General features: G+C 45.3%; 1 protein-coding gene across 4 annotated transcripts in view; it reads left to right on the top strand.

Annotated features, from left to right (window-relative positions):
- Cpxm2 (carboxypeptidase X (M14 family), member 2) overlaps positions 1 to 24,565 on the top strand; it is a 110,421-nt gene extending 85,856 nt beyond the window's left edge. For 2 of the 4 annotated variants that reach the window (XM_039107652.2, XM_063286426.1), the window contains exons 5-11: positions 6,170 to 6,293; positions 7,908 to 8,104; positions 9,558 to 9,737; positions 12,331 to 12,628; positions 18,260 to 18,399; positions 19,527 to 19,626; positions 23,239 to 24,559. In XM_039107652.2, the coding sequence (XP_038963580.1) occupies positions 6,170 to 6,293; positions 7,908 to 8,104; positions 9,558 to 9,737; positions 12,331 to 12,628; positions 18,260 to 18,399; positions 19,527 to 19,626; positions 23,239 to 23,492 (1,293 nt within the window). In that variant the 3' untranslated portion in view covers positions 23,493 to 24,559. Of the gene's footprint in view, positions 1 to 6,169; positions 6,294 to 7,907; positions 8,105 to 9,557; positions 9,738 to 12,330; positions 12,629 to 18,259; positions 18,400 to 19,526; positions 19,627 to 23,238 lie in introns of all 4 variants that reach the window. The other 2 variants (NM_001106306.1, XM_039107648.2) reach the window with 2 other exon arrangements.
- The last annotated feature ends 260 nt before the right edge of the window (positions 24,566 to 24,825 follow it).

Below are 24,825 nucleotides of genomic sequence, written 5' to 3'. Positions count from 1 at the left end.
CCTTCAGTTCCATGGAATGAGCATGCCTGGCTTGTCTCTCTGTCATTTAACTTGAGATACGCATGGCTTCCAGACACCTGTCAGCACAGACAGAGAAGTGGGATGTGCTAAAGAACTCCTCTTACTGTCTTGCTCTTCAAAAACAGAGATAATGTGCTTGGACTTGAGGTTTGTGACTCATGCCTGCTGCTCCACTTTCTCAGGGTATTTTTATGACTCTGCCCACCATTCTGTCTCCGGAGCTCTGGTGGGTTAACACAGCCTTGCTTGATGAGTGTCCCAAGGCACCTCTTCACGCCCAGAAGTGAGACAAGTATCAGTTCAGGTGGCATAGTCAGCTTCAACTGTATATAAAGTGAGATGACTGCTTAGAGTCCCTACTACTGAGCCCGTGAAACAGCTATCCTTGGGGTCCTCTGGGGAGAGCTAGCAGTATGTGCTTTATACATGAGATGGCTATGATAATTCCCGCTCAGGAGATAGCAGAGCTAAGAGGACTCAGGGTCACCAATAAAGCCACCCTGGGTCTCCTCTGAAGTCTTACTGCCCAAAATCACTGAGTTGGAAACTGTCCAGGGAGCATTTCTCAGTCCTAGTTGAGTACTTGGGACAGAAGCCATTGCCATGTAGATTGCTGTTCTTGGAGTTGGATGAGAAGACTAAATTGCTAGCCCTCTCCCTGAATGGAGTCTTCTAGGTGGCTGTAGGAATATTTGTACCTCAGAGAGGATAATTGGCTTAGCCTACTATGGGAAGAGACATTTATAGCCAACAATAAAATGAGGGGCAGCAATAAGAAGGAACCAAAAAACAAAACAAAACAATGGAGATGCTCTTCACACTGTGAGAGGACAGCAATGAGAGTGTGGGTCACTCCCATGCAGCCTATGCCTTTAGAGTACTGAGATACATGGCTTATGTTCCAGCAAGAGGCAAAGAGGTGGTTCCAGCAGAGGGAGAGGGCAAGAGGTGGGGAAGGCAAAGAAGAAGGTGAAGACTACCCAAGCATCCATATTTTGAGGCAGAGTCATGCCAAGAGAACATTGGAGGCATTCCTAGTGTGTGTATTTATAACTTCCTGGTTACTTGTTTAAATATACATTTTTTTCATCTCCTTCACTTGGAATGATGGGGGCCATGTCCCTGTCATTTATCACAAGTCTATAATATGAAATTTAGCATACACGTGCTTCATGTCATCATTGCAGTCATGACTAATGGGGGGACAGGTGAGTTGCTTGCTCGTGGCTGAGAGAAGCTTTGGTTATAGCTGGGACCAGTTGGTATCTGGATCATTGACAGACTTTAGCAGATAGAAAAGGAAGAAGACTGTCTCTGTCCAAGCAAAGAAGTCAGTAAGAGTAAAAGGGGTAAGCCAGGGTATCATGTGGGTGCTGGGAGAGAAGACAGGTCCTAAGTGAGCTGTGTTCTCACCACATGTGGAGAGAAGGCTAGTGAGCCCTGTCACAGTTTCTAGAAAGGGGACTTTTGGAATTGGGGTGTATGAGGAGCAGTATTTCTGAGGAGGGGAGTTGACCTGAAGCAGCTGTTTGGGTATATTTAAGTTGGGTCATATGGTATGTTCTTGTTGAGGAATGGCTTTCCTTTCTCAGGTAGGAAAGGTATAGGATCCCCAGGAAAGGATACCTTGTCTTTGGTTTGAGACATGATATGGCCAGGCCCTGGATGTTCAGGAGCTGCAGGGTGGCTGTTGTTTAGTGCGATGCAGGTAGACAGCAGTTAAGAAGGAAGCAGGAGTTGTAGAGCAGCTGGCTGGCAGTACTGATGCAGGTGGTGGGTGAAGATAGCAGGGACACTGGGCTGGAGGGAGAGCTGAGCCCGTCCCCATGCTGTTAGTCAGCCTGAGCATGAGGACAGGTGGTGATGGTGGGAAGCCAGGCCAAGCAGTAGGCCTGGCAGTCCAGATAACCAAAGTTCTGACCCATGGATGGTTTTCACCGTGCTTTTTTCCCTCTTCTTTCCATGGGAAGTTCCATTTTCATTGGATTAGAGGTAGTTTCTGAAGAGAAGGGGAGAAAACTTTTCATCTTCTGCTTTAAACAATTTTTTAAAAGAAACACTTTCATTCACTGGACCAGCATCCTTTTATCAGCAGAACTCCAAGTCTGAAGAATCCTCCCCAGGGGTTGGAGAGATGGCTCAGCCGTTAAAGGCTAGGCTCACAATCTAAAATATAGGAATCCTCCATAGACTCTTCGCACTGGTGAGTCAGCAGTTTTCACATCTTCCTTGTCCCAGCCTGTTCACAGGTTTACTAAAGTCCAGAGATTGAGGAATTTCTAAACAATAGAAGTTGATTTTTCATAGTTCTTAATATTGGTAGCCTAGAATCAAGGCACCAGCAGATTCTATGCCTAGTGAGGACTGCTCTGTACTTCCAACATGGTACCTTGTTCCTGGGTCATCATGTGGAAGGTGGCAAGGCAAATGCCCTACCTGGTTTCCTCCAATCCTTTCATAGGGACACTCATTCAGCTGATAAGGGGAGAACCTATGTAACTTAATCACCCCTGGAAAAGTCCCCGCCCCCACATATTATGGAATTGGGCCTTGAATTCCACCTTATGAATTTGGGGAACACATTCACCCAAACTACAGCAATAGGTTTCTATCCCTCCAGTACTTGAACTCCTGTTGACAGATTCTGCATAGCTGCGATTAGAATACAGCTCTGCCTTTGTCCCATATCTCTCGGTGATGGTTCCCTAGCACAAGCTCCTCTCCCCCCCCCATCCGCCCCCACTCTCCAATGCTGCCACATGAGCTGGTGAGTGAATGCACTGTGGTTTACCAACCTTCTCCCTGCTTTGAAGCATTTGGAAATCTCCCAACTTTTGAGTGTGCCAAAGTAGGAAACATGCTACAACAAGTGTCATCATGCATATAATTTTAGCATTCTTCATGGACGGTTTCCTTCAGATATATTACTGAAAATTGGATTACTAGAAAAGCATCTTGTTATTGTATCTTCTTCATCAAAGGAGAGAAAGAGAGGAACCCAGACTTCAGTGGATATTAGGATGGTGGTGTACTTTCCTATTTCGGAGGTGAATGAGTTCAGCAAACCCTATCTCTACTGTGTCACCTCCTTCCACCCCGTTCCAAGGAGCTGTTTTGACATTCTTTCCGTACTTGCTTTCCTCTCCATTATATAAAATTTTAACAACTAAAATTTTCCAATGTGTTTGGGCTTTGAGGAGGCAAGTGCACCATTATGTGTGTGTGTGTGTGTGTGTATGTGTGTGTGTGTATAGATGTCTATGTATAGATATGTATACACACACACACACATACACACACACACACACACACACACACACACACACACACACACACAAAGATGTGTCAGACCTGGTGAACCTGTTTCTTCAGCCCTGTGTGCTCTGAATCCTGAGGAAATACTACTCCATACTCCGTTTACAATCAGAACCCATATATTTACCATAAAGGCCTTATTCTGGCTTGGTTTTTGTTGCTGCATTAAATACCATGACCATAAGAAACTTGGAGAGGAGACATTCAGAGATGTCAAGGCAAAATCCTGGAATCAGGAACTATAGTAGAAACTAAGGAGGAATGTTGCTTACTGGCTTGCTTCTCCTGGCTTGCTCAGCTCCCTTATACAGCCAAAAGTCATCTGCCCAGGGATAGCTGAACCCTCCTACATAAAGTAGCAATCAGGAAAGCATCCTATACATATGCCCACAGACCAGTCTGAGGGAGGAGGCAGTTCCCAGGAATGTCAAGCTGACAGTCAAGATTAGCCATCACTGACCTGGACATCATAAGAAGAGTGCTCTTTTCAGGACCAAGTAGTTACATTTACTTGGAGTTACATTTAAATAAAAGGGCTCCTCCCCTGAAAATGTGCAACGTTCCCGTGTTTGCAAAGAGAAAGCACATCCATTCTCGTGACCTTCCTGGGAATGGTGCCACCCAAGATAGTCTTGGGGTATTCCAGAGTGATACTTAGGTGGGAGAATTATAAAGGGCCTTCCCAAAGGTTAATATTCTTCAGATGTTCGTGTTCTTCTGAGGGAAGGTTGATTTTGGTATGAAAATCCAGTTACACACAGTTTATTTAACACCAACTATGGCAGAGAAAGTGGGATTGGGATAAAGTACAAGGAAGAAAGGAGATTCTAAAGATGTGTAGCCCAAGAGACTTCTTGTATCCATTGCTAAATGTGTCATGGTGACTGTCCGGGAGAAGATGACATCAGTCTTCCTCCAGCATGTAGGGTGCTTCAGCGCTAGCTTCACTAAAGAGAGACAATAACAGAAAAGGGGAGCCAGGCCTGTGCTTGAGGCTTATATCTGTTACCAGGTTAGCAACGAACTACCTAGACCCTTTCCTGAAGAACTAATCTTTGGTTTGAACTCAAGACAGTGGTTTACTTGACAATCAGGACCTGCTGAGGTCCTCGTCTGCATGTGACTACACTGGAGGGACTAGGCAGGGACTCCAGTGAGTGTGCTGTGGCCGTCTTTCATGCTTCAGAAGAAGAAAGGGGCACATGCAGCTCCATCCTGTATTTCAGAGTGGCAATGCCCTTCTAATGGGTATGACTGTCCATCACCCTTGCCAGGATGTTCTCCTCTGCTCTGCCAGTGACTTAGTGTCCCTTCTGTTCTTAACATATGGCCCTGAAATGATTCTTGAAACTCTCCAGTCTTTATTCTCTGTATGGTGTGGTGGGGAGCGGGATCCTCAGTAAATGATAGAGAAAACAGTGTTCTTTAATCCAGGGTTTGGTGCCTTGGGATTGAAAAAAAAAAGTCTCACCCAGCAAATCAGTGCTCATAGGCACCAGTCAAGGATGTGAGGTAAGGCAACCTCTGGAAGGGGTATGTCTCTTGTCCCCTGCCCCCAAAGCTTATTCTCCTAGTAGAGCTCTCATTGCCTTCCCTGATAGCCCACATCATTCTACAGACTAAAGCTGTCTGTAGACGAGCTGATCTTAAAGTCACAGACCATGGTGTGTGGGTTCGATCACCATTTGGCCCTATGAGGCTTGTGTCCATGGCCAGCACATGTGGTCCTTACTTAGCCCTTATGAACTGAATCATCCCTTGTCTCTTTCTGCTGCACCACCAGCTCCAGAAGGGCAGGAACACCTTCTTCAGGTGTGCGGTGATTATGAAAACATACTATCAAATAATTCCTATTTGCACAATTTGATCTCCAAGGAGACTGATTCAGACAGAAGGAAACCACAGTGTGAAAGTCATGGCCACAGCTAGGAAGGTGCAGACTGCAGCTAAGGAGCTGATGACAGAAACCAGGAGGGTGATAACCATGTATCACATCTGAGAAAGGTGAAGATCCCAACCCAGGATGATGCCTTACTCTGTTGAAACTGTTGGAGCGGAAATGACAAGCAGCTTGCTAGTAGCCAATAGAAGTGCCTTGTTTGTAGTTCTAGAGGCTAAAAACTTAAGCGCAAGGTGCTGGCAGATAGGTGCCTACTGAGGGAGAGCTCACCTACTAGTTTATATGTGTATCTGGCCTCTCCACACATATGGAGAACACAGATCCTCTGTCACCCGTGTGACATAATTAACATCTAATGCTTCACTTCTTTTTATAAAAAAATTATTACGTTTATTTGTAAGGTATGTTAGGATATGAGCACACGCATGCATCCGTGCACTTGCTGCAGTCACATGACATCTTGTGAGAGTTGGTTTTCTCCTTCTAGTATGTGGATCCCTGGGATAGAACTCAGGTCATGGTATTCACCTACTGAGCCGTCATGATGGATGCAATGCTTCCCCTTTTAATTCTCTTGCCTCGATTGGATTTCAGCTGAGGGACACAGGCATTCAGTTTGTAGCAAGAGACTGTAGCTAGAATAATCAAGTATGCTAGGAGTACAGGACCAGGACAGGCAATGGCCAAGAGCTTCTTCTTAGGGTCGATGGCCAAAGAATATGTTCTGGCTGGAAAGGTGGGTGTTATCCTGGGAAAAAGGGGGCCAGGGATGGTATTCTGGACAGGTACAGTAGTAGGGCTGTGGGGAGGAGGAGAGTGCTGGGGTAGGAGGCTGTGGCAATTGCTTCCTTTTGGTGGATGCTGCTTTTTTTTTTTTTTTTTTTAGTGTAGAGTCATCACGACTCAAAACCTGTCATTTGCCTTGTGTTTCAGTTGATGAAGGTTGTGAATGAGATGTGCCCCAATATTACCAGGATTTACAACATTGGCAAAAGTCACCAGGGCCTGAAGTTGTATGCAGTAGAGATTTCTGACCATCCTGGGGAACACGAAGTTGGTGAGAAAGAGTTTGGTTTTAGTTTGTTTGATGCTGCTGTAACAAGCACCATGACCAAAAGCAGCTTGGGAGGAAACCTGTTTCTGCTTACAGAAACTGGAAGTTTACCTGCTTACTATCCAAGGCTAGCTGGGAAGGAGTTTGAGCAGGAGTTGGAGGCAGGAAGTGAGGCAGAGGCCATGGAAGGATTCTGCTTATTGCATTTCTCTATTATCTTTTTAATACAGTCCAGCGCCACCTGCCTGGGGCGGTGCGATCAATGGGCTGGGCCCTCCCATGTCAATGAGCAATTAAGAAAACGGCCACAGGCCATTTTAATGTGGGCATTTCTTCAGCCGAGGTTCCTTCTTCCCAGGTGACTCTAGGTTTCTCTCCGAATGACAGCTGCTGCTAACGATGTCAGCTCCTCTACCAAGACAACGGTATCCCAAATTAAATAGCTCCTTACCTAACTTGAAGGCATCTCCCCCACCCCACATCCCTACCCCATATTCAAGACACCCATCCCACAACCATTTGACGAAAACAAGTGGATTTTAGTTCCATGCCCCTCAGATCTAAGAGCTGTGAAGCTCTCTGAGCTAGAAGCACCCTCCTTTGCTGCACAGAGACTGCCACATTCAACTGTGCTTTCTGCTTCTGAGGTCAATCACAGGACAAAGGAGAAAATGGCTGGATATATGACAGATTCCTCTTCAGGGAGAACATTCAGGGCTCCAATTCATGAATGGCTCAAATTGCAGGGGCTTCCTTCTTTTTTGAGCAATGTCTGCATTGTCTTTACAAGGTACCCTTCTTTTGGTTATTTTCTCTTCAGCCTTCACTACTCCAAGTCCCTGCAGGCTGGGTGAACTCTGTTTTCCTGTTGATAAAACTGGCCAGATTCTCAAAATCCACTGAAATTTAGGTGCAAAGATATATCCGACTTGTTTGACTCCACTGTTCCTCCATGCCTCTGCCTCAGGACTTCATCTCAGGAGTTCTTTCAGGGGTAAAGGCCTTACCTGTGCATAAAACCATGTTTCCTCCCACATAGAAGCTTGACAAAGGGGAACAAAAATGAGCGTGGTCAGCCATGCCTAGCAGGATAGTTGAGTCTGTTAAGCGGCTATCACTAAATAGTCAAGATGGCATTGTTTATAAACGATGGGAATTTATTTCCTATAATTGTGGACCCTGGGAAGTTGAAGATCAAAATGCCAGCACATCTGGAATATGGCAAGGGCCAGTTTTCTGTTCAACCCTTGCAGGATACAAGGCAGTGGAAGGCTTTATTCTCACAAACCATTCTACTGAGATACTAATCCCTCATCTCCTTCTAAAAGCCCTACTCACTTCTTCATACTATCCCAGGGCCTTGACTTCAATACTAATTTTGTGCACACACGCATGCACACACAAACACATACCTTGTGGCTCTAGTTGTTCAGGCTTGCAATTTAAAGTTTTTCTTACCTGTTTGAGCATTTGGATTTAAAATAATTATCCCAGTATAATTTTGGAGGCTTATCTGAAAGGAAAAAAAGTATGGCTGTAAGGTTGTTTGTGTCCTTCCAAACCTCGCCAGGCCCCATGTGGATGCCTGCAGGAGCCTGTGTGTCTGTCTCTGTCAAGGTGAGCCCGAGTTCCACTACATCGCAGGGGCCCATGGCAATGAGGTTCTGGGCCGAGAGCTGCTGCTGCTGCTGCTGGAGTTCCTCTGCCAGGAGTACTTGGCGCAGAACACACGCATCGTCCGCTTGGTGGAGGAGACTCGGATTCACATTCTACCCTCCCTCAATCCTGATGGCTATGAAAAGGCCTATGAAGGAGTGAGTATTTTGTACCCCCGCCCCTTCCAGCCAGAAACAAGCATGATATCCCAACTCTGAGGCATGCTTAGCCCAGTGCACAGAACCCCCACCCCGCCCCATTTTTGATGTCGGTGATGTGTGTGTGTAGGTGTGCATGTGCATCTGTGTATATGTGCATGGGGAGGCCTTAAAGATGATGTTGGGTGTCTTTCTCAATAGCTGCTCTACTTTAATTCTTGAGACAGGGTCTCCTACTGAACTTAAATGCACTGATTTGGGTAGACCAGTTGGCCATTATGTCCTAAGGATCTACCTGTTTCTATTTCCCAGTACTGGGATTGCAGGCACATACTGTCACTCCCAGCTTTTTACTTGGGTACTGGGGATCTAAATTCATGCTTGCTCAGCAAGTACTTTATCAACTGAGCCATCTTCCCAGCCACTTTTCCTTCTTTCTGAGCATCTCTCTGTTGAAGCTGGCAGCCTGTGTCTGCAGTCTTTTGCCTGTAGGAGCTGTTTGCCTTCTTTCTGATTGTTTCTTTGCACTGTAAGGTTTCTGGGGGACACACAGCAGGAATTAAAACTGATGGTGACACTGACAGAGGTGTATGTCCACAGCCTAGAGTGTCCATATGAGGAGTGCCAGTATGACATACCCATGGCATAGCACCTCAGGTTGACTGAATGCTTTTGAGGTTTTGGTTAGTATCACTAACATTCTTACATGTTCCCTAGTGATGACTGTTTTGATTATTCTGGGATATTGTTTATATTTTATGTTCTAATTATCATATGTAATTTGTATAAGTCACATGTATATATAATTGCATTAATCAAGTCATGGACAAATAGTGATATTTCACAATATTTGGGATAAAATATAGCACCATCTAAATGGAGGTTCCTGTCAAATACATCCTTAAAGTGTAGCACTTAGTCGTGTTTATTGGTTCTGGCACAAATGACTCCCTGGCTAGTCAAAATAATAACTCCCATCAAAGTACTAACCAGGCCCAGCTATGCTTAGCCTCTAAAATCAGGTAAGATTGGGCATGTTCATATGGTCATAGACACGCCACTAAAACCAGAAATCCAGGCAAGGAAAGGGGAATAGTACCCCATTGATAGTAAGTGATGCCCCAGTTCCAGAGCATCTTCCTTTCAGAAGGTTCAGTCATGTAGTGGAAGGCGATGGGCACGGAGAGGTTTAAGAAGAGATCCAAGGCTTTTTGAGATTGACTGTATGGCATGAGTGTTCCTCTATGTGTCCATCTTTGAAGTGAGGTGACTGTGTTGTCTGTGGTTTATCAGATATGCACAGTAGGTTTTTCTGTATTCTCCTGTGATATCTTTTCTGGGGCCAAGAACATTCAGAGACTTGGAAGATGCGCATGGCAGACAGACACAGACACATCACACATCTGGGTTCTTCTGCAGTCTGAGAGCTCTTCCCATTCTGAATCTTCTCCAGGGTTCCGAGTTGGGAGGCTGGTCCCTGGGACGTTGGACCCATGATGGCATTGACATCAACAACAACTTTCCGGATTTAAACACGCTGCTCTGGGAGGCAGAGGACCGGCAGAACGCCCCAAGGAAAGTTCCCAACCACTACATTGCCATCCCTGAGTGGTTTCTGTCTGAGAATGCCACAGTGAGTGAAAACAACTCTAATTTGTGCGTCAGAGGAGGGTGAAAGGTTGCCTGCTGGTATCTGCAGAGGATATAGCACAAAGAAGATAAATACATCTTTCTTATGTTTTCCAACAGTAGAAAACAGTTCTGGGTCATTACTACCTTTCAAGCTGGTTTTGTGGAGATTCTTTGTAGAGTCATTTGATTGATCTTCTATACCTATTTGTAAACAAACCAACAAACCACCCCCGGAATGCAAGAATTTTTACTCTCATTTCCTTATCCTAATTATACTTTCACCAATTGCTAGGTAAAGACAGTGCATGCATAATATATATATATATATATATATATATATATATATATATATATATATATATATATATATGATGGCGTTCTGGTAACATGTGGCCTTTCGCTTTTGCTAATGTGTGTACCAGAGCACTGAACGAGAGAGTTCAAAGCGCATGGCTCCTTCCAGCAAAAGGCTGATTACTTAGTGTCATTGTCACATCTGTAGATAAACAATCTCCTCATCGTAAGGTGGAAAAGACTGAGCAATAATATTCATCAAAATCAGGAATGAGACTTAGGAGCATAAACTAGGTCAAAAAATCGAGAAGACGAGTAAAACCAAACAGTAAGATTTCTGTGTCTTCATGTTCAGTTAAAACAAGTCTCTTTTAGGGTGGGGAGCCTTTTCTGTGGGAAGCAGTGGGCTGGGGGAGGAAGGGGCTGACGTCACACAGGTGCATAGCAACTACTACTGAGACTTGGGTCTTGGGTTGAGCTGTGGCTTCACAGCGCGGGCCAATATTGATTGTGTGCTGTGAGCTGCGTTCCATAATTAACCTGACGCAGGACTTATGGGATGCTTCAAGCCCAGAACCAAGTTTAATGAAGCCCAGCAAGCACACGGCAGCCCTGAGTCAGCATTTCTGTCTGCTCAGTAAGTGGCCTTCTGCGCTCCTCTGCTGGCAACAATGTTGTCCTGCTGAAATTATCTTCATGTGACAATTGGTCACTTAATTATAATCAAATACATATCTGCATTAAACCACATCGACCTTTTAAATTCGTCTTTTAACATTATCCGTTTTCCTCTTTAATAACTCCCCCCCCCCCCCATAAAAAGTCAAACGTACAAAAGTGAAGGAAGCTGTAGTGGGCTCACAAGCCCTCAGGTCAGCAGTGACATGCGCCAACTCACGCTTCGTCCCAAAGCAGACGTGTCGTCATGTGATTTTGTTTGTAAATGTTTTAATGGGCATCTCCAGAGGACAGGAGCCATCCTTCACATCCACAGACAGTACCACTGTTGTGTTAAAATAAGTCATGTCTTTTCCAGGTTTATTGTGTCCGTGTGAGGATGCACATAGGCCATGGCACGCCTATGGGGTGGGGTCAGAACAACTTTCAGGAGTCAGTTCTCTCTTTCTGCTTTGCTCAGACCGGGTCTTTCCTGCTGTTTCCACCACACTGGCAATACCTCAGGCTAACTGACCAGTGAGCTCCTTCTCAGTCAGGTCTCTTGTCTCTACCTCCCATCTCATAGGCTGATTACAGATGTGGAAGACCACATGCTGATTTTAAGTGGGTTCTGAGAATTCAACCTCAATCAGGCTTGTGAGGTGAGACAAGCAGTTTTATCTGCTGAGTCCTCCTGGGTCCCAAATTAGGTTTCTTTGGTTGGTTGTTTGTTTTGGTTTGATTTTTTTGTTTTGTTTTGTTTTGTTTTAATCGCAAGGCTAGGGTTAAGGCTAGAGATCCCATTTCATTTCTTATACCGATCAGTCAACCCCGCCTCCCCATTTCTCTCATTCCACTTCACCCCCATCCTCATCTGCTGAAATCTAGATTCAAATGAAGCCCGCTCCTTTCTTTTGTTATGAAGACACTTTATGTCTCCGTTAACAGGCCTCCCTCCATTTCTTCCTCTTCTCTGCTGTGTTGCTTTTCTCTGCCTATCACCCTTGCTTGTGCATGAGCGGCTGGGTTTACTGCCTCTGGGAGCAAAGACTGTGTTCCTGAAATGTCACAGCCTTCTGTTTTCTGGAAACTGAGAGTGACTTTAAGACTGACATCCACAAACTCCGGCCCACACAGCCCTGCCTTTCTGAGCACATTTGCACTTTGTTCATGGTGTTTCCTTACTACAGGAACAGAGCTGGGTTGCAAGGACAGAGCCCACCTGGCCCACAAAAGCCCAAATGGTCTAGCCCTTTGCAGAAAAAAGTCAGCGATGCCTTGGCTAGCAGCCTGGTCAGATTGAGGCTTGTGGTTTGGGAGTGCTCCTGCTTGTGTGTCTTTCTCAAGCTGTCTGTAGTTAGTGAAGACTCCAACCCAGGAGTTCATTGGACTCATGGAATGATGATACGTTAACCCCCAGTGAAGAATTTACTAGAATATCCTATCGTGAAAGCGCAACATTTCCCTGGACTTCCCTTTTTTAATCCATTGCTTCTAAAAAGCCCAGTTTCCCCAGGGCACAGTTTGAAATTTTGAATATTGCTGAGATTACTCCATAAAATTTCTAATTTTTCAAATACTTGCCTGTTTTGAAGGCTAAGGAAGCAAAGCACCTTCTGTTTGTTAAATTTGTATACTCCCAGGTGGCCATGGAGACCAGAGCCATCATTGCTTGGATGGAGAAGATCCCGTTTGTGCTGGGAGGCAACCTACAGGGGGGTGAGCTGGTTGTAGCATACCCCTACGACATGGTGCGGTCCCTGTGGAAGACCCAGGAGCACACCCCGACACCCGACGATCACGTGTTCCGCTGGCTGGCTTACTCTTATGCCTCCACTCACCGCCTCATGACCGATGCCAGGAGGCGAGTGTGCCACACAGAGGAATTTCAGAAGGAAGAAGGCACCGTCAATGGGGCTTCCTGGCACACCGTGGCTGGAAGTACGTCTTAGATCTATCTGCCAGTCTAACATCAAGTCCTCAAGGACCACGGATGGGGCATTAGTTACTTTGCTTGTTTCCATGGCAAAATATCTGACAAGAGCAATTTAAGGGGTGCACATGTGTGTGGGGATGTACAAGCATGTGTGTGCACACACATTTGCATGTGGGCATGTGTGTATGTGTGCAGGTGTATTGACATGTTTGTGTGCATACATATGTGCGTGTCTGTGTATGTGAGCATGTGTGTGTGTACATGTGCATGTGCGTGTGTATATGTGTATGTGTGTGTGTGCATGTACACGTGTGCATGTGCATGTGTGTGTGTGTGGTGAGGGTATGCTGGCTCATATTTGAGGATGCAGTCTGTTATGGAAGGAATGTGAGGCAACTGGTTATATTGTATGCATAGTCTGGAAGTAGAGAAAGATGGATACTGATATTCAGTCACCTTTTTTCTTATTGCTCAGTCCAGGAACTCAGGGGATGACAGGGAATATCCACAATTAGGGTTTCTCACCTTAATTGACACAGTATAGATAATCCATCACACACAGGGGTGTGTCTCTTAGGATTGTAGGTTCTCTCAAGTTGGCAATATTAATAATTGTAGATTCTAGTCCAGAGTAAACCAGGCCTCTCTGCCATATGCCCTCTCTCCATTAATCAGGATTTTCTAAGAGGATGAACTGATAGGATGAATGAATATATACATATATATAGGCTCGGGTTAGAGCTTGAGATCCCATTTCACTTCTTATACCAATCAGTGAATCCCCTCCCCCCCATTTCTCTCATCCCACTTCACCCCCACCCTCATCTGCTAGATTCAAATGAAGCCCACTCCTTTCTCTTGTGTTACAAGACACTTCATGTGCCTGTTAACTGGCCTACCTCCATTTCTTCCTCTTACAGGCTTAGTACCTTACAGGTTGTAGTCTGAGTAAGTCTTTCTCCTGACAGAAAGGGGAAGAATCAGATGGTTGTTCAGTCCCTATCTGGTGCTAGGGCCATGGGAAATTCCCAGAGAGCTGTTGGTCTTCAATCTATGTTAGAATCCTGAAGACACAGGTTGTAATACCAGCAAAAGAATGCTTCACTGACAGGACAGATGCTCTTGCCAACAAGAGTGAGGCAAACAGGCAAAGAGCAAAAGCTTCCTTCTTCCATGTCCTTTCATGCAGGCTGTCACCAGAAGGTGTGGCCCAGACTTAGGGTACATCTTCTCACCTCAAATGATCCAGTCAAGAAAGTCTCTTAAAGGTGTGCCCAGTTGTTTGGGTTTTAGATGATTACAGATGTAGTAAAGCTGACAAAGATTAGCCATCGAACTCCTTATTCTGCTCAGCATGATGGTCAGCAATGGCTTCCAAAGCATTGGGCTCAGCATTTCCCAAAGACTATTCTTTAACCCTTTTACTGCATCTTCAGAGATGGGTGTAGCTTACTCATGTTTATGAATGAGAGGGCATGGAGATGGCTGGAACTCTGCTCTATCAAAAAACTGGTAGAGCTGGAATTTGTCAGGTCTTGCCCTTAGCCACTTAGACATTTGCATTTCATAGGACTGTAGATGGGAGAAAGAAGCAGGGCACATCGCTGTCAAATTTAGGGCTCATTGCTTAGAACCACCAGTCTAGGGGATGTCTGAGATTGTGAGTCTGCATCCTGGCTCAGGTGTGATGCAGCCGAATTCCTGTGTCCTGAGATGGCCATGCGATGGAAACAGTCACATACATCTGCTGCCCATTGGCTAGCTATCCAGTGTCACCAGTGCCATATGTCAAAACCAGCTGTGCATAACCACCACATGGACCTGGAGAGGCTTTTCCAAGATACCCCCAAATCACATGGCAGCAACCAGAGAGCCCCATAGTTTCCATGCCAAGGTTTGCAAGGGATGAGACTAGCAAGTTGTCTAAGGTCATCTGCAAGAGTTTAAGGTTCCAACAAGACACAAACCATCTTTTTGTTCTTGATAGTGAGAGGACTGTCAAGGCAATAATGGAGTTGAATTTTTTTTCATATCTAATAGTTCAACTTTGGCTTCAATAATTCAATAATGGATGGCCTTAGATAAATTTTCTCTTAGAAAAAACTTTTCTATTAGAAAAATTGAGCTTAAAAATGTGCTGATGTTTCCCTCTATGATATATTAGGATCACAGAGAGAATGTATGTGGATATAATTCATGTCTGGCTGATTTTAGAAACACTCAGCCTAAGGTTTCATTCCCAATGGCCTCCCCTTTATCAGGAATGCTCATCATGAAATCCCTATGTAACGTTAGCTTTAATTGTCAACTTGGCATGACTTGGGAGGTGATCAATGCCCCAAGTTACTGTGAGGGTTTGTCTATATTGGGTTGGCTGGTGGACATGTTTAGGGGATAGATGGTAATTGCTGTGGGAAAGACCCAGGCCACTGTGGGCTGCACCATTTCCTAGACAGAATGTCTTTGAAGTAAGCAAAAGTGGAGACATTGATCTGGGCATAGCCAAGCAAGCAGATAGGCATGCACACGCATTTATTTCTCTTTGCTCTTGGCTGTGGGTATGAGCAGCCGCTCTGAGCTCCCCACTGTGTTGGGCTGTGACCTGGAATTGTAAGCCAGATAATGCCCTCTCAGTTGCTCTTTGTTGGAATATTTCACCACAGCAACTTCAAAGGAAGCCAGGAGATTCTATGATTTCTGCTCTGTTCTATGTCCCACTATGCTAGTTCATTTTGACAGTATATTTTTCTATAAATTCAGTCTTCGTATACTTTTCAAGTGTGTTCCTCTCTTGGCAAAGGAAAAAAATAAAACAGATATATTTGTTCCCATAGGCACTTTAAAACATATCAGAAAGGACACCATTTTTGTCTTGGCAACAATCCAAGGGGAGATTTTTTTTTTTGCACTATACAAATCACACTGCACCATACAAATTACAAAATAAACACTGGTTTGTATCTATCAGGAATATTTCCTACTGGTTAGATTTTTTTTTAAATCAAGTTTAGCCCTAAAGATATAGCAACAAGAAGAGCTGATTAAAATCTATTTATATTTCTTTACTGTTTTGCTGCTGTGACTACATTGTGAATGGACCCTGTTGAGTTTGACAGTGTCGGGACAATAGTGATGTCATGGAAAGCAGGCTGCTGAAGACTGCCACAGACTGATGCTGACCGTGGTGGATGTTTCTGCCCTCCCGATTCTGTGATTATTTCGGGGACTTTATGTCAAAGCCGTGGCAGTTTGAGTATTTTCCATCATTCTTCTGTGATGGACTCTGCAGATTCCTTCCTTTGTAGATTAATGAAATTGTCTTTCTAATTTCCTCCCTTCCCCCCAGTCCCTTGCTCTGTCTTCTCACCCATTATCCTGCCCTGCAGGCAGCAGTGAGTGTGGGGGAAACAGTTATGAGTGAGGCTTTGGACAGTTCACAGTGTCCATCGTGGACAGCCTGTGCATCTGAACTCCAAAAGGACTCTCTTCTTGGCTGCAGACCTGCACTGGCAGTCACAAGGAGGGGAGGTGCCATGGGTAAAAGGAATGATTTTGGGCACAGAGAGGGTCACAAAGGATGTCTCTTGCCAGGCCTGAAGGTTTTGAAGAGCTACGAAGCTGTGCAGCAGATCCTGATTCACTTCAGACAGGAAGGCACATTTCAGTCAAAACCCTTCTGTCTGGAACATTCTTAGCACAGTCTTACTTGAAGGGCAGGAATCATCACAGAAGAGATGGATGAAGCTTCTCCGGGCTGACGTTTCTTGGCATTTTGTCAGCATGTCTCAGGCTTTCAGTGCTTTGAAGGTGCTTCTTGAAAAAAGGAAGATAGGAAGGGGAAAAAGAAAAAAAGAAGGAAGAGAGAGAGGGGGAGAGAGAGAGAGAGACCCACTCCATAACTGTAATTAGTACAATTATTTCAGTATGAGCAGGGCCTAAAGAATGTGAGGCTAATGACATCTTTATGTTCAAAGGAGGCCCATCCCTCCTAACAGTCAAGACCTGGGCTAAGCAGTTACCATAGGCCCTGGATGCCCTCAGAATCTCACTGTAGGTTGATAGATAAATCAAGACAGATGAATTCAGAGTTGGCCTGCCCCTCGCAAAGCGTTCCCTGAATGTAATCCCATCACATGCCCCTTGTCCCTGTTTTACTCTTCCTTGCTTTATCTTGAGAGGTCACAGTTGCTGAAATCCAAGTGTCCGGAGTCTGGAATGAAATAGAGAGGGCTAAGCTGCCAAAGGTTTGAGACTGTTTTCAGGATGTGATAGTAGGTTGACCCCCAAAATCTGACACTAAAGCGAAAGACCCTTTGTAAGAGGGCTCTTGGAGAACACGCTTTTCTCTGTCCACACAGAGCTTTGTGTCTTAAGCTTGCACCTTCTTTTGGCCCCCAGGGAGCAGGTAGGGGTCCTTAGAGGATCTTCTTCCCCACAGAATGGTGTTTGCCATACTGTTGTAGAGCACAGCTTGCTGCACATCCCGTTCAGAGGTGGAAATGTTGAGGGGGAAGCTCATTAGTAGAGAGGGACTCAGTGCTGAGCATGGATAATGGCTTGGGTCCAATCTCTGGCACCCTGCCCACCACAAGGGTTGGGCTACTTTATACCATTCGACACTTGTGATAGTAATTTACTCATTTAACAAATACTGGGTATGTAATGACTTGAGAAAGATACACCCCCTACCCCGACACACACACAACAACATGTCTGTTTTATAACTTCTTTGCACCTGAAATTGCTACTTTATTGGGAAGACAGTCTTTGAAGATGTAATTAAGGGCCCAGAGATGCTCATTACTGGGTGTGTGCTACATCAGTGAGACGTGTCCTTAAATGAACCCAAAGAGGAAAAGCAAATATAGAGGATTGGGCAGAGTCAAGCGATTGACATTAGAAATGCCTAGGCCAGCAGAAGCCAGGCTGGTAAGGAGTGTGCTCCTACAAGGTTCTGCAGGGAGCACACACACCTGAGGACTTCTGGCCCCTCAGCACGTGGGACCGAGTGTTTGCTTTAAACCATGATGCGGTGATTTGCAACAGCAGCCCTAGGATGCTCATATGGGACAGGCTGGCTGCTTCCCATCTGCACATCAGGATGCGGGTCTGTTGCTTTGGGACTCACTGGGTGAGTTTGGTAGCCAAGCAGCTGCAAAGCAACCACACACATGGTCTAGGCCCCCAGAAGAAACACAAATCTTGAAAGAAATTCTCATTGATCACAACATCACTTGTCTTATCTGTGAGGTTAAGCTATGACTAAGTTTGGGAGGACAATGTAGTGGCCTGTAGGATGCACCTTATGGACATGTCCAGAAGAGGCGGGTGAAGAGACACAGAGAAGACCATGCAGATAGGACAGAGGTTAGCCATCTTAATGAATCGAAACAGAGAACCATTCAGGTTCTCATCAGAGACCTATACAGCTGCCAAATACAGTGCATTAAATACTTAATCCATTGTGGTTATTAATGATGGCTTTCCAGGCACATTTGTTTTCCTCTGTTTATCTATAGTAAATTCTTTCTGTTTCCTGTTCAGCTGAAGAGCTCTAAATGTTCTTGAACATTCTTGTCCATTCCCCCTTGCCACTTGAAGTACAAATCAGTTAAAATGTCTGGTTGGCTTGACAGGTCTAAATGACTTCAGTTACCTCCATACGAACTGCTTTGAGCTGTCCATCTACGTGGGCTGCGATAAATACCCACACGAGAGTGAGCTGCCCGAGGAATGGGAGAATAACCGGGAGTCTCTGATTGTGTTCATGGAACAGGTATGCTGGACACGTGGTTGGGAGGAGAGGAACTAGCTAAGAAATGGGTGATGGGTGTGAGAGCCACAGTCATGGGAGAGTCAGATGGTGCTTGTAGCCCATGGCTGCACCTCTGCAAGATGACTGCGGTTGGCACCTGGATCTTATGCCAAGTCTGCCCTACAATGGTTTCCAGAAGGACTCTTGGTACAGAGAGTAGGAGCCAGTTTCTTCCTCTCAGGAAGCTGTGAGTACAACTTCTGCCCCAGTCCTGAAACCTCCTGGGAATAGCTTACTTAAGAGAAAGGCTTGTTTGTGGGAATTGGGCAATTTTGAAGCTACTGTCTTGAGTTTGCTAAAATCGCCTCTGTAGATAACATGTCCAGACCATCACTGAGAAGGTGCTGAGCCATCATGGATTGTCATGTTATCCTACAGACAGGAAGACTGGGGTGCAGGGTCTGGCTGCTGGTGTTATATGACATGGTTGGTTAGTAGATGGGCTCAATACAAAGCGATTATTTTTTGATGGCCTCTGATTCCTTTGTTTCTAACACCTATGTTATTAAGTCTGTAGAACCCAGGAAGGTCCAAATAAGCATGCGTGCTAAAATTAAATTACATTTTAAACTGGTGGTACAAGCATTTAATCCCAGAACTGGGGAGGCAGAAGTAGAAGGATATTGAGTTCAAAGCCAGCTGAGTCTTTAGCAAATTCTAGGCTAGCTGGGACTACATAATGAGACACTCTCTTGAGCTAAAATAAATAAAATTAACAAAAATTAAATTCTGGTTTCCGGAGAATTTTGCTTCATTTTTCAGTGCTAGGGTGGGAACCCAAGGCTACACACATGCTGGACTGGAATTCTGTCTTTGCATGGCACCCCTAGGCCTAGTGGGTGGATTTTAAGGAAACTCTCAGGCCCTCATGTTTTCACCTGGAAGTTTTTAATTGCAATGAGAAACTTATTGGATCACGGGCCACAAAACATTCTACCAAGTCCATGCAGAGCCAGGCACATATTGAGCTAGACGAGGTACTTCTCAGTGAGGGCTGAGCTGGTGTTACCTGCCCCCCACCCCACCCCACTTACCTGTGCCATTGGTATCCAGAGCTGGTGACTCACTGGGTCTCATGTGTGCTGCAGGTTCATCGAGGCATCAAAGGCATAGTGAGAGACTTACAAGGGAAAGGGATTTCTAATGCCATCATCTCTGTGGAAGGTGTTAACCATGACATCCGGACAGGTATCTGTGCGTGTGTATAAGCTGTCTCAGTAAGAAAAACCTGCTCCTTTCAGTGAAACTCACTCATTGGGGGGCCGGTGGCACAGTTGATTAGCATGGGGTATTCATATAGAAATTTCTTGTGCAGAGCTGAATCAGCATCTCCTCTCTCCAACTTCCTGAGACCCCTGCAATTGGAGTTTCTTAGCCTGGCTTCTTAGCTTCTCCTTACCCCTTCTTTGGGACAGTTTAGAGCAGTTGTTGAAACTCCAGCTGTACTGGAAGTTTCTGAGGAGTTAGGGACTGTTGTGTAGCATCAGTGTTCTTTTCTTTTGTTATCAAGCTTTTGACTCTTTCTACCACTTGTCTTAGATGTTACAGCCACTGTCTGTAAGGTTTCACTCAGTATTGCATGGAAATTTGTACCCATAGCTCCTTATGAACATTCATTCTTCCTTCCTTCCTTCCTTCCTTCATTCATTCATTCATTCATTCATCCATCAAGTCAATAGATCTGGACCAAGCCCTCATACTTTGCCAGAGACTGAGCAGGATACTAGTGATCTGCATGAATGAAAGATGGGGCCATTCATTCTATGTAGGATCTGTGTTTTAAATAGTACTACTTAAAGGAGCCCTGACCATTCCTCACACTATTTAGTGCCTGGTGGGCAATGTAGGAAACACTGGGGCTCTACACAGTGGGAGGTAAAAAGGCCCTGGGGCCCTATAAGCCTAGATGAGAATGCTTTGCCTAATGGGCTCTGACTCTCAAGTTCTGTAATCAAGCCGGCAGTTTGGATGAGCTAATGGCAAATGCATCTCATACCCTCCACTTCCTCCTATAAATAATTTCCCAGCATGTACTCTGGGCAGATTGCCTCCCAGATTACACACACACACACACACACACACACACACACACACACACACACACACAGCTCTTTACGAGCACCCTCTGCTCTCACCAGAACTGCTGAATTTGCTTTGATTTTAGTCTGAGGCTTATATGATCCGACAAGTTTCATTTCAGTGGAAGCTTGCATAATGTAAACAGAGGCATTAAACAGAATCCCACAGAGAGGGAGCTAGAAAGACTATTGTTAAAAGGAAATTTGGATTAGAATTTTACATGCTATCCAGTACTGAGAAGACACCTATTTGAACTGTTAATGAATGAGCAATCACTGGGCTTGGGGTGCCCCTTTCATTTTAAAAGTGACAAGCAGTGTCCACAGTGTTAACCTTACATGGTGACTGCATGGAGTGTTTATCTCAGAACACTAACTCAATTGTTCAATCAGACAGAACTCAATACGGGGCTCCTTCTATATCCTCTAGTGCATGGTTCTAGGATAAGTGTCATTGGGGAAGAAGAAGAAATAAGGACAGCCCTATTTATAAGGTAGAAAAACATTGTCCATGGTCTTTGGAGAGACCTGCCAGGTAGAGAGGGAAGCCAAGCAGATCCATGCTTCAGAAACGGAAATTTCTAGATTACAGAACCAACATCTCTTGTTCTGACTTTGTGACGCAAACATGGTCCCCATCATTTCCTTCTTCCTTTTAACTTGGTTTATTGAGCACTGACTGTGAGCCAAGAACTAGTGCTGCAAAGAACAAGGATGTCCCTGACCACCACGTATGCTTTCTGACGGAGGAGACCTACAGTGAGTTGTTAGGGAGAATAAAAATATTACAGATGGTAACGAGGGCCAGGAAAGAAATGCAACCAACAGATACAAAGACAGACCAAAAAGGCAAGGTGGAGTTCCCTCACTGAGGAAGAAATACAAACTAAAAGAGCAAAGGTGGCATGCCAAAGTGAGAGGACAGAATCACCAAGCTTCCGTTCAGAGTCAAGAAAAGGGGGTAGAGATAATTCAGTAGATAAAGCATTTACCATACAAACTCGAGGTCCAGAGTCTGCATCCCTAGCACCCATGTAAACACGGCTAGTTTAGCAGAGTCTCCTACACTCCTAATGCTTGGGATTGAAATGGGATACTGGAGTAAGCTGGCTAGCAAAACTAGGAAAATTGGTGAGCTCCAGCCTCAGCAAGAGACCATGACTCGGTAAACAAAGTAACAAAGTAAAGAGCAGTCAGGAAGACACTATGCTCGAGAGGCTCAACCTCTGGCCTCTGCACAAACACACGTATGCATGAGCACCTTCACATATCTGCATGCATGTCAATGTATGTACACACACACAGAGAGAGAGAGAGAGAGAGAGAGAGAGAGAGAGAGAGAGAGAGAGAGGGAGAGGGAGAGAGAGAGAGAGGGAGCTTTTCAGAGGTCCCTAGCTCTTGCCTTGTGTGCCTTCCTTTAGTGGGAATGCAAGTTTTCTACCAAATGAGAGACTCTTCATAGGGTTGGGGGTATAGGGGTGTATCTCAGTGGTAGACCTTGTCTGGCATGCAGAGATCTGGGTTCAATAACACACAGACATGTGAGAATGTAGAGATATATGCTTCCTAGCCTTTCGCTCCACAGTCCTGGGTATAAGGTTGGCCAGTCAGCCTGGCATGTGGTTTTCCTTTTAAGGAACTCTCTATCCCAGGGTTCCTTGAGTCATGTGGACCAAGAGATGTCCTTTACCCTCTCAACTTTTCTTCCATAAGATGGTGTCTCTGTGTGGGAGTTGCTCCCTGATCTTGCCATAGTCTCTGTGTGAAGGCATGACATCCTTTAGAGCTCATGCCTTATGCTGTAGCCCACCTATAATTGAATCTCAACATGACTTCTTTGAGTGTGGCCAGGTGAGTAGAGTGACTAAAAGGAAATGAGTAGACAGGAAGTCAGCATCTGTGCCTACAAGAAAAAGTGAACAGTCTGTCTCAATGGAGAATTACTTAAGCCCCAAAATCTGTTGACTAAGGTTGTTCTGACCAACTTGAAGCTAAGGATGGGACTCATTGGGTAAGTGACTAGTTGTATAGCTGGGTAAGTGACTAGTTAGTTGTGTATCTGGGTAAGTGACTAGTTAGTTGTGTATCTGGGTAACTGACTAGTTAGTTGTATATCTGGGGAAGTATCAGGACTCCTCCTCAGCCCTTCCTGCAGCTTGCCAGCTTTCATAGGTCTTTCCTTGATGTGTTGAGTCCCTGCCCTACCTGGAATCCCTATTCCTGTCTCTCCCAAGTCTCTCTGTCCATGGCCATACAATGAGGGCTGGGGTAAGTGTGAAATACCAGGGCCTTCTCTTGGGCAGTCTCTTCCTGAACTTTTAGAAGCCGGGAACTCTCCCTTTTTAGAAATGATTGATTCTTCTATATCCGTAGTTCTGCAGAGGGAAGCCAGGAAGCTATGAGCTGCTGACTCTGCAAGAGGCCATTTTGTGGCAAGGACATAATGTTTGTGAGTTCGCATTTATAACGAATGGCTTGTATTGTCATATAGGAAAGACTTTTGGAGATCTTATCTCCAACTGGGCTTACACACTGCAGGGAGCCTGGGTCCTGAACCCCTTCCTGGTGAAACATTAAAACAGCAGCCAAAGAGAAAAACGCCTTGGCTTCCAGAGTGCTGTAAGCACTTGATCATAGGAGCTTAGGTCAGCTCTGATGGGTAGGGCCGGACTACTTGTCCTCGAAAGGATCTGTTTTGAGATCCCCTGCTTTCTTTTTTCAGCCAGCGATGGGGATTATTGGCGCCTACTGAACCCTGGTGAATACGTGGTCACAGCGAAAGCAGAAGGCTTTATCACCTCCACCAAGAACTGCATGGTTGGCTATGACATGGGAGCAACTCGGTGTGACTTCACACTCAGCAAGACCAACCTGGCTAGGATAAGAGAAATCATGGAGACATTTGGGAAGCAGCCTGTCAACCTACCTGCCAGGCGCCTGAAGCTGCGGGGACGAAAAAGGCGGCAGCGCGGGTGACTCTCTTGGACACTTGAGACATACCCCAGACTGTGCAAATAAAATCCACTCCAGTAGTAACTCTGTAGCAGGCTCTCCCTGTTGTTTTGACTGTAATTCAAGAGACACCCAGGAGCATGCCCGCATAGCTTGGCTGGCCCCAAAGGGGAGGGCTGGCGGCTCAGGGTGTTTTCTTTCCTTTGTTCTCATTTATCCAAATACCTTGGACAGAGCAGCAGAGAAAGGCTGGTGGCAGTGAGGGAATTCAGTCTGAGAATCTGAACCACTGGCCAGGAAGGGAAGCCAGGCCTTCCCCTGTTTGCGTGACATCCAAGTTTGCCAGTGCATTTGCAAATGGCACAGTTGACATTGCAGCACTTCGCCCCAGATGTTATCATGTGAGATGCTCTTATGCAGCCTAAGAAAATCCATCCTCCTTGGCCCCAGGGGACAATCTAAGCTTCAGTATATGCACTCTGCATTCTATTGACAATAGAGGCATTTATTACCAAGTGTGCATCGCTGAGTCCTAAGTCAGTTCTGATCCTTTTTCCAACAAAGCTAGTCTTCCTAAGGGCAGACAGAAGTGGAAAGCATCTGAGAGTGATTGCTGGGCAGCAGACCTTGCGGGGTTTGTTACATGCCGAGAGAGCCCCTAAACCCTTTGCTACTCCATTAGCCTTTTGGGGTGGGGAGAGCCAGACTTCTTAAGGAGGCTAGAGCAGATAGTCTGGGCCATCCTGGAAAAGAGCTTGAAGGAAGCAAAACCAGAATTTCTTTCTCTTGCTCCAGGATAGGAGAGCTCCAAGTTGGCCCCCCGTCAGGAGGGGAGTTACGATGAGCATACAGGAGGCCACATCTTTCCAATCAAGCATCATCTAATGAAAAAGCAAGCAATCTTAGGATTACCTGGGACACATCAGTCTGGGAGAGGTGGTTGAATCATTGTGTAAGGGAATAGTAGGTCTCATCTCTGTTCGTCCTGCTGCCTTGTTGACCTGGGAAGAATGAAACAAGCAAGCAAGCAAGCAAGCAAGCAAACAAACAAACAAACAAACAAATAAATAAATAAATAAAGCAAATGGTAAGATTCTCTCATGTGTTTTTCCAGGCGGATATGCAGTGCCTTGTACCTCTGTGACTATAGCCATTAAGGTCAGACTCTGGGCTCTTTCAACCCCAACCATGTGGGTTCTGCTACTCATCCTCAATTCTCCAGGTAAAAAGACAGATAAGAACAGCAAAGAGAGGAAGAAGTATTCAACATGGCCGTGCTGGAGAGAACAAATCAGGACCCCTGTGACCTTCCTCCCACAAACCATCTCTGGGTCTGTTTAAATAGAGGGCAATAGTC

This window comes from Rattus norvegicus, chromosome 1 (genome assembly GCF_036323735.1).
Source record: "Rattus norvegicus strain BN/NHsdMcwi chromosome 1, GRCr8, whole genome shotgun sequence".
Classification (NCBI taxonomy): domain Eukaryota; kingdom Metazoa; phylum Chordata; class Mammalia; order Rodentia; family Muridae; genus Rattus; species Rattus norvegicus.
This window is presented reverse-complemented; position numbering and strand designations above follow the sequence as displayed.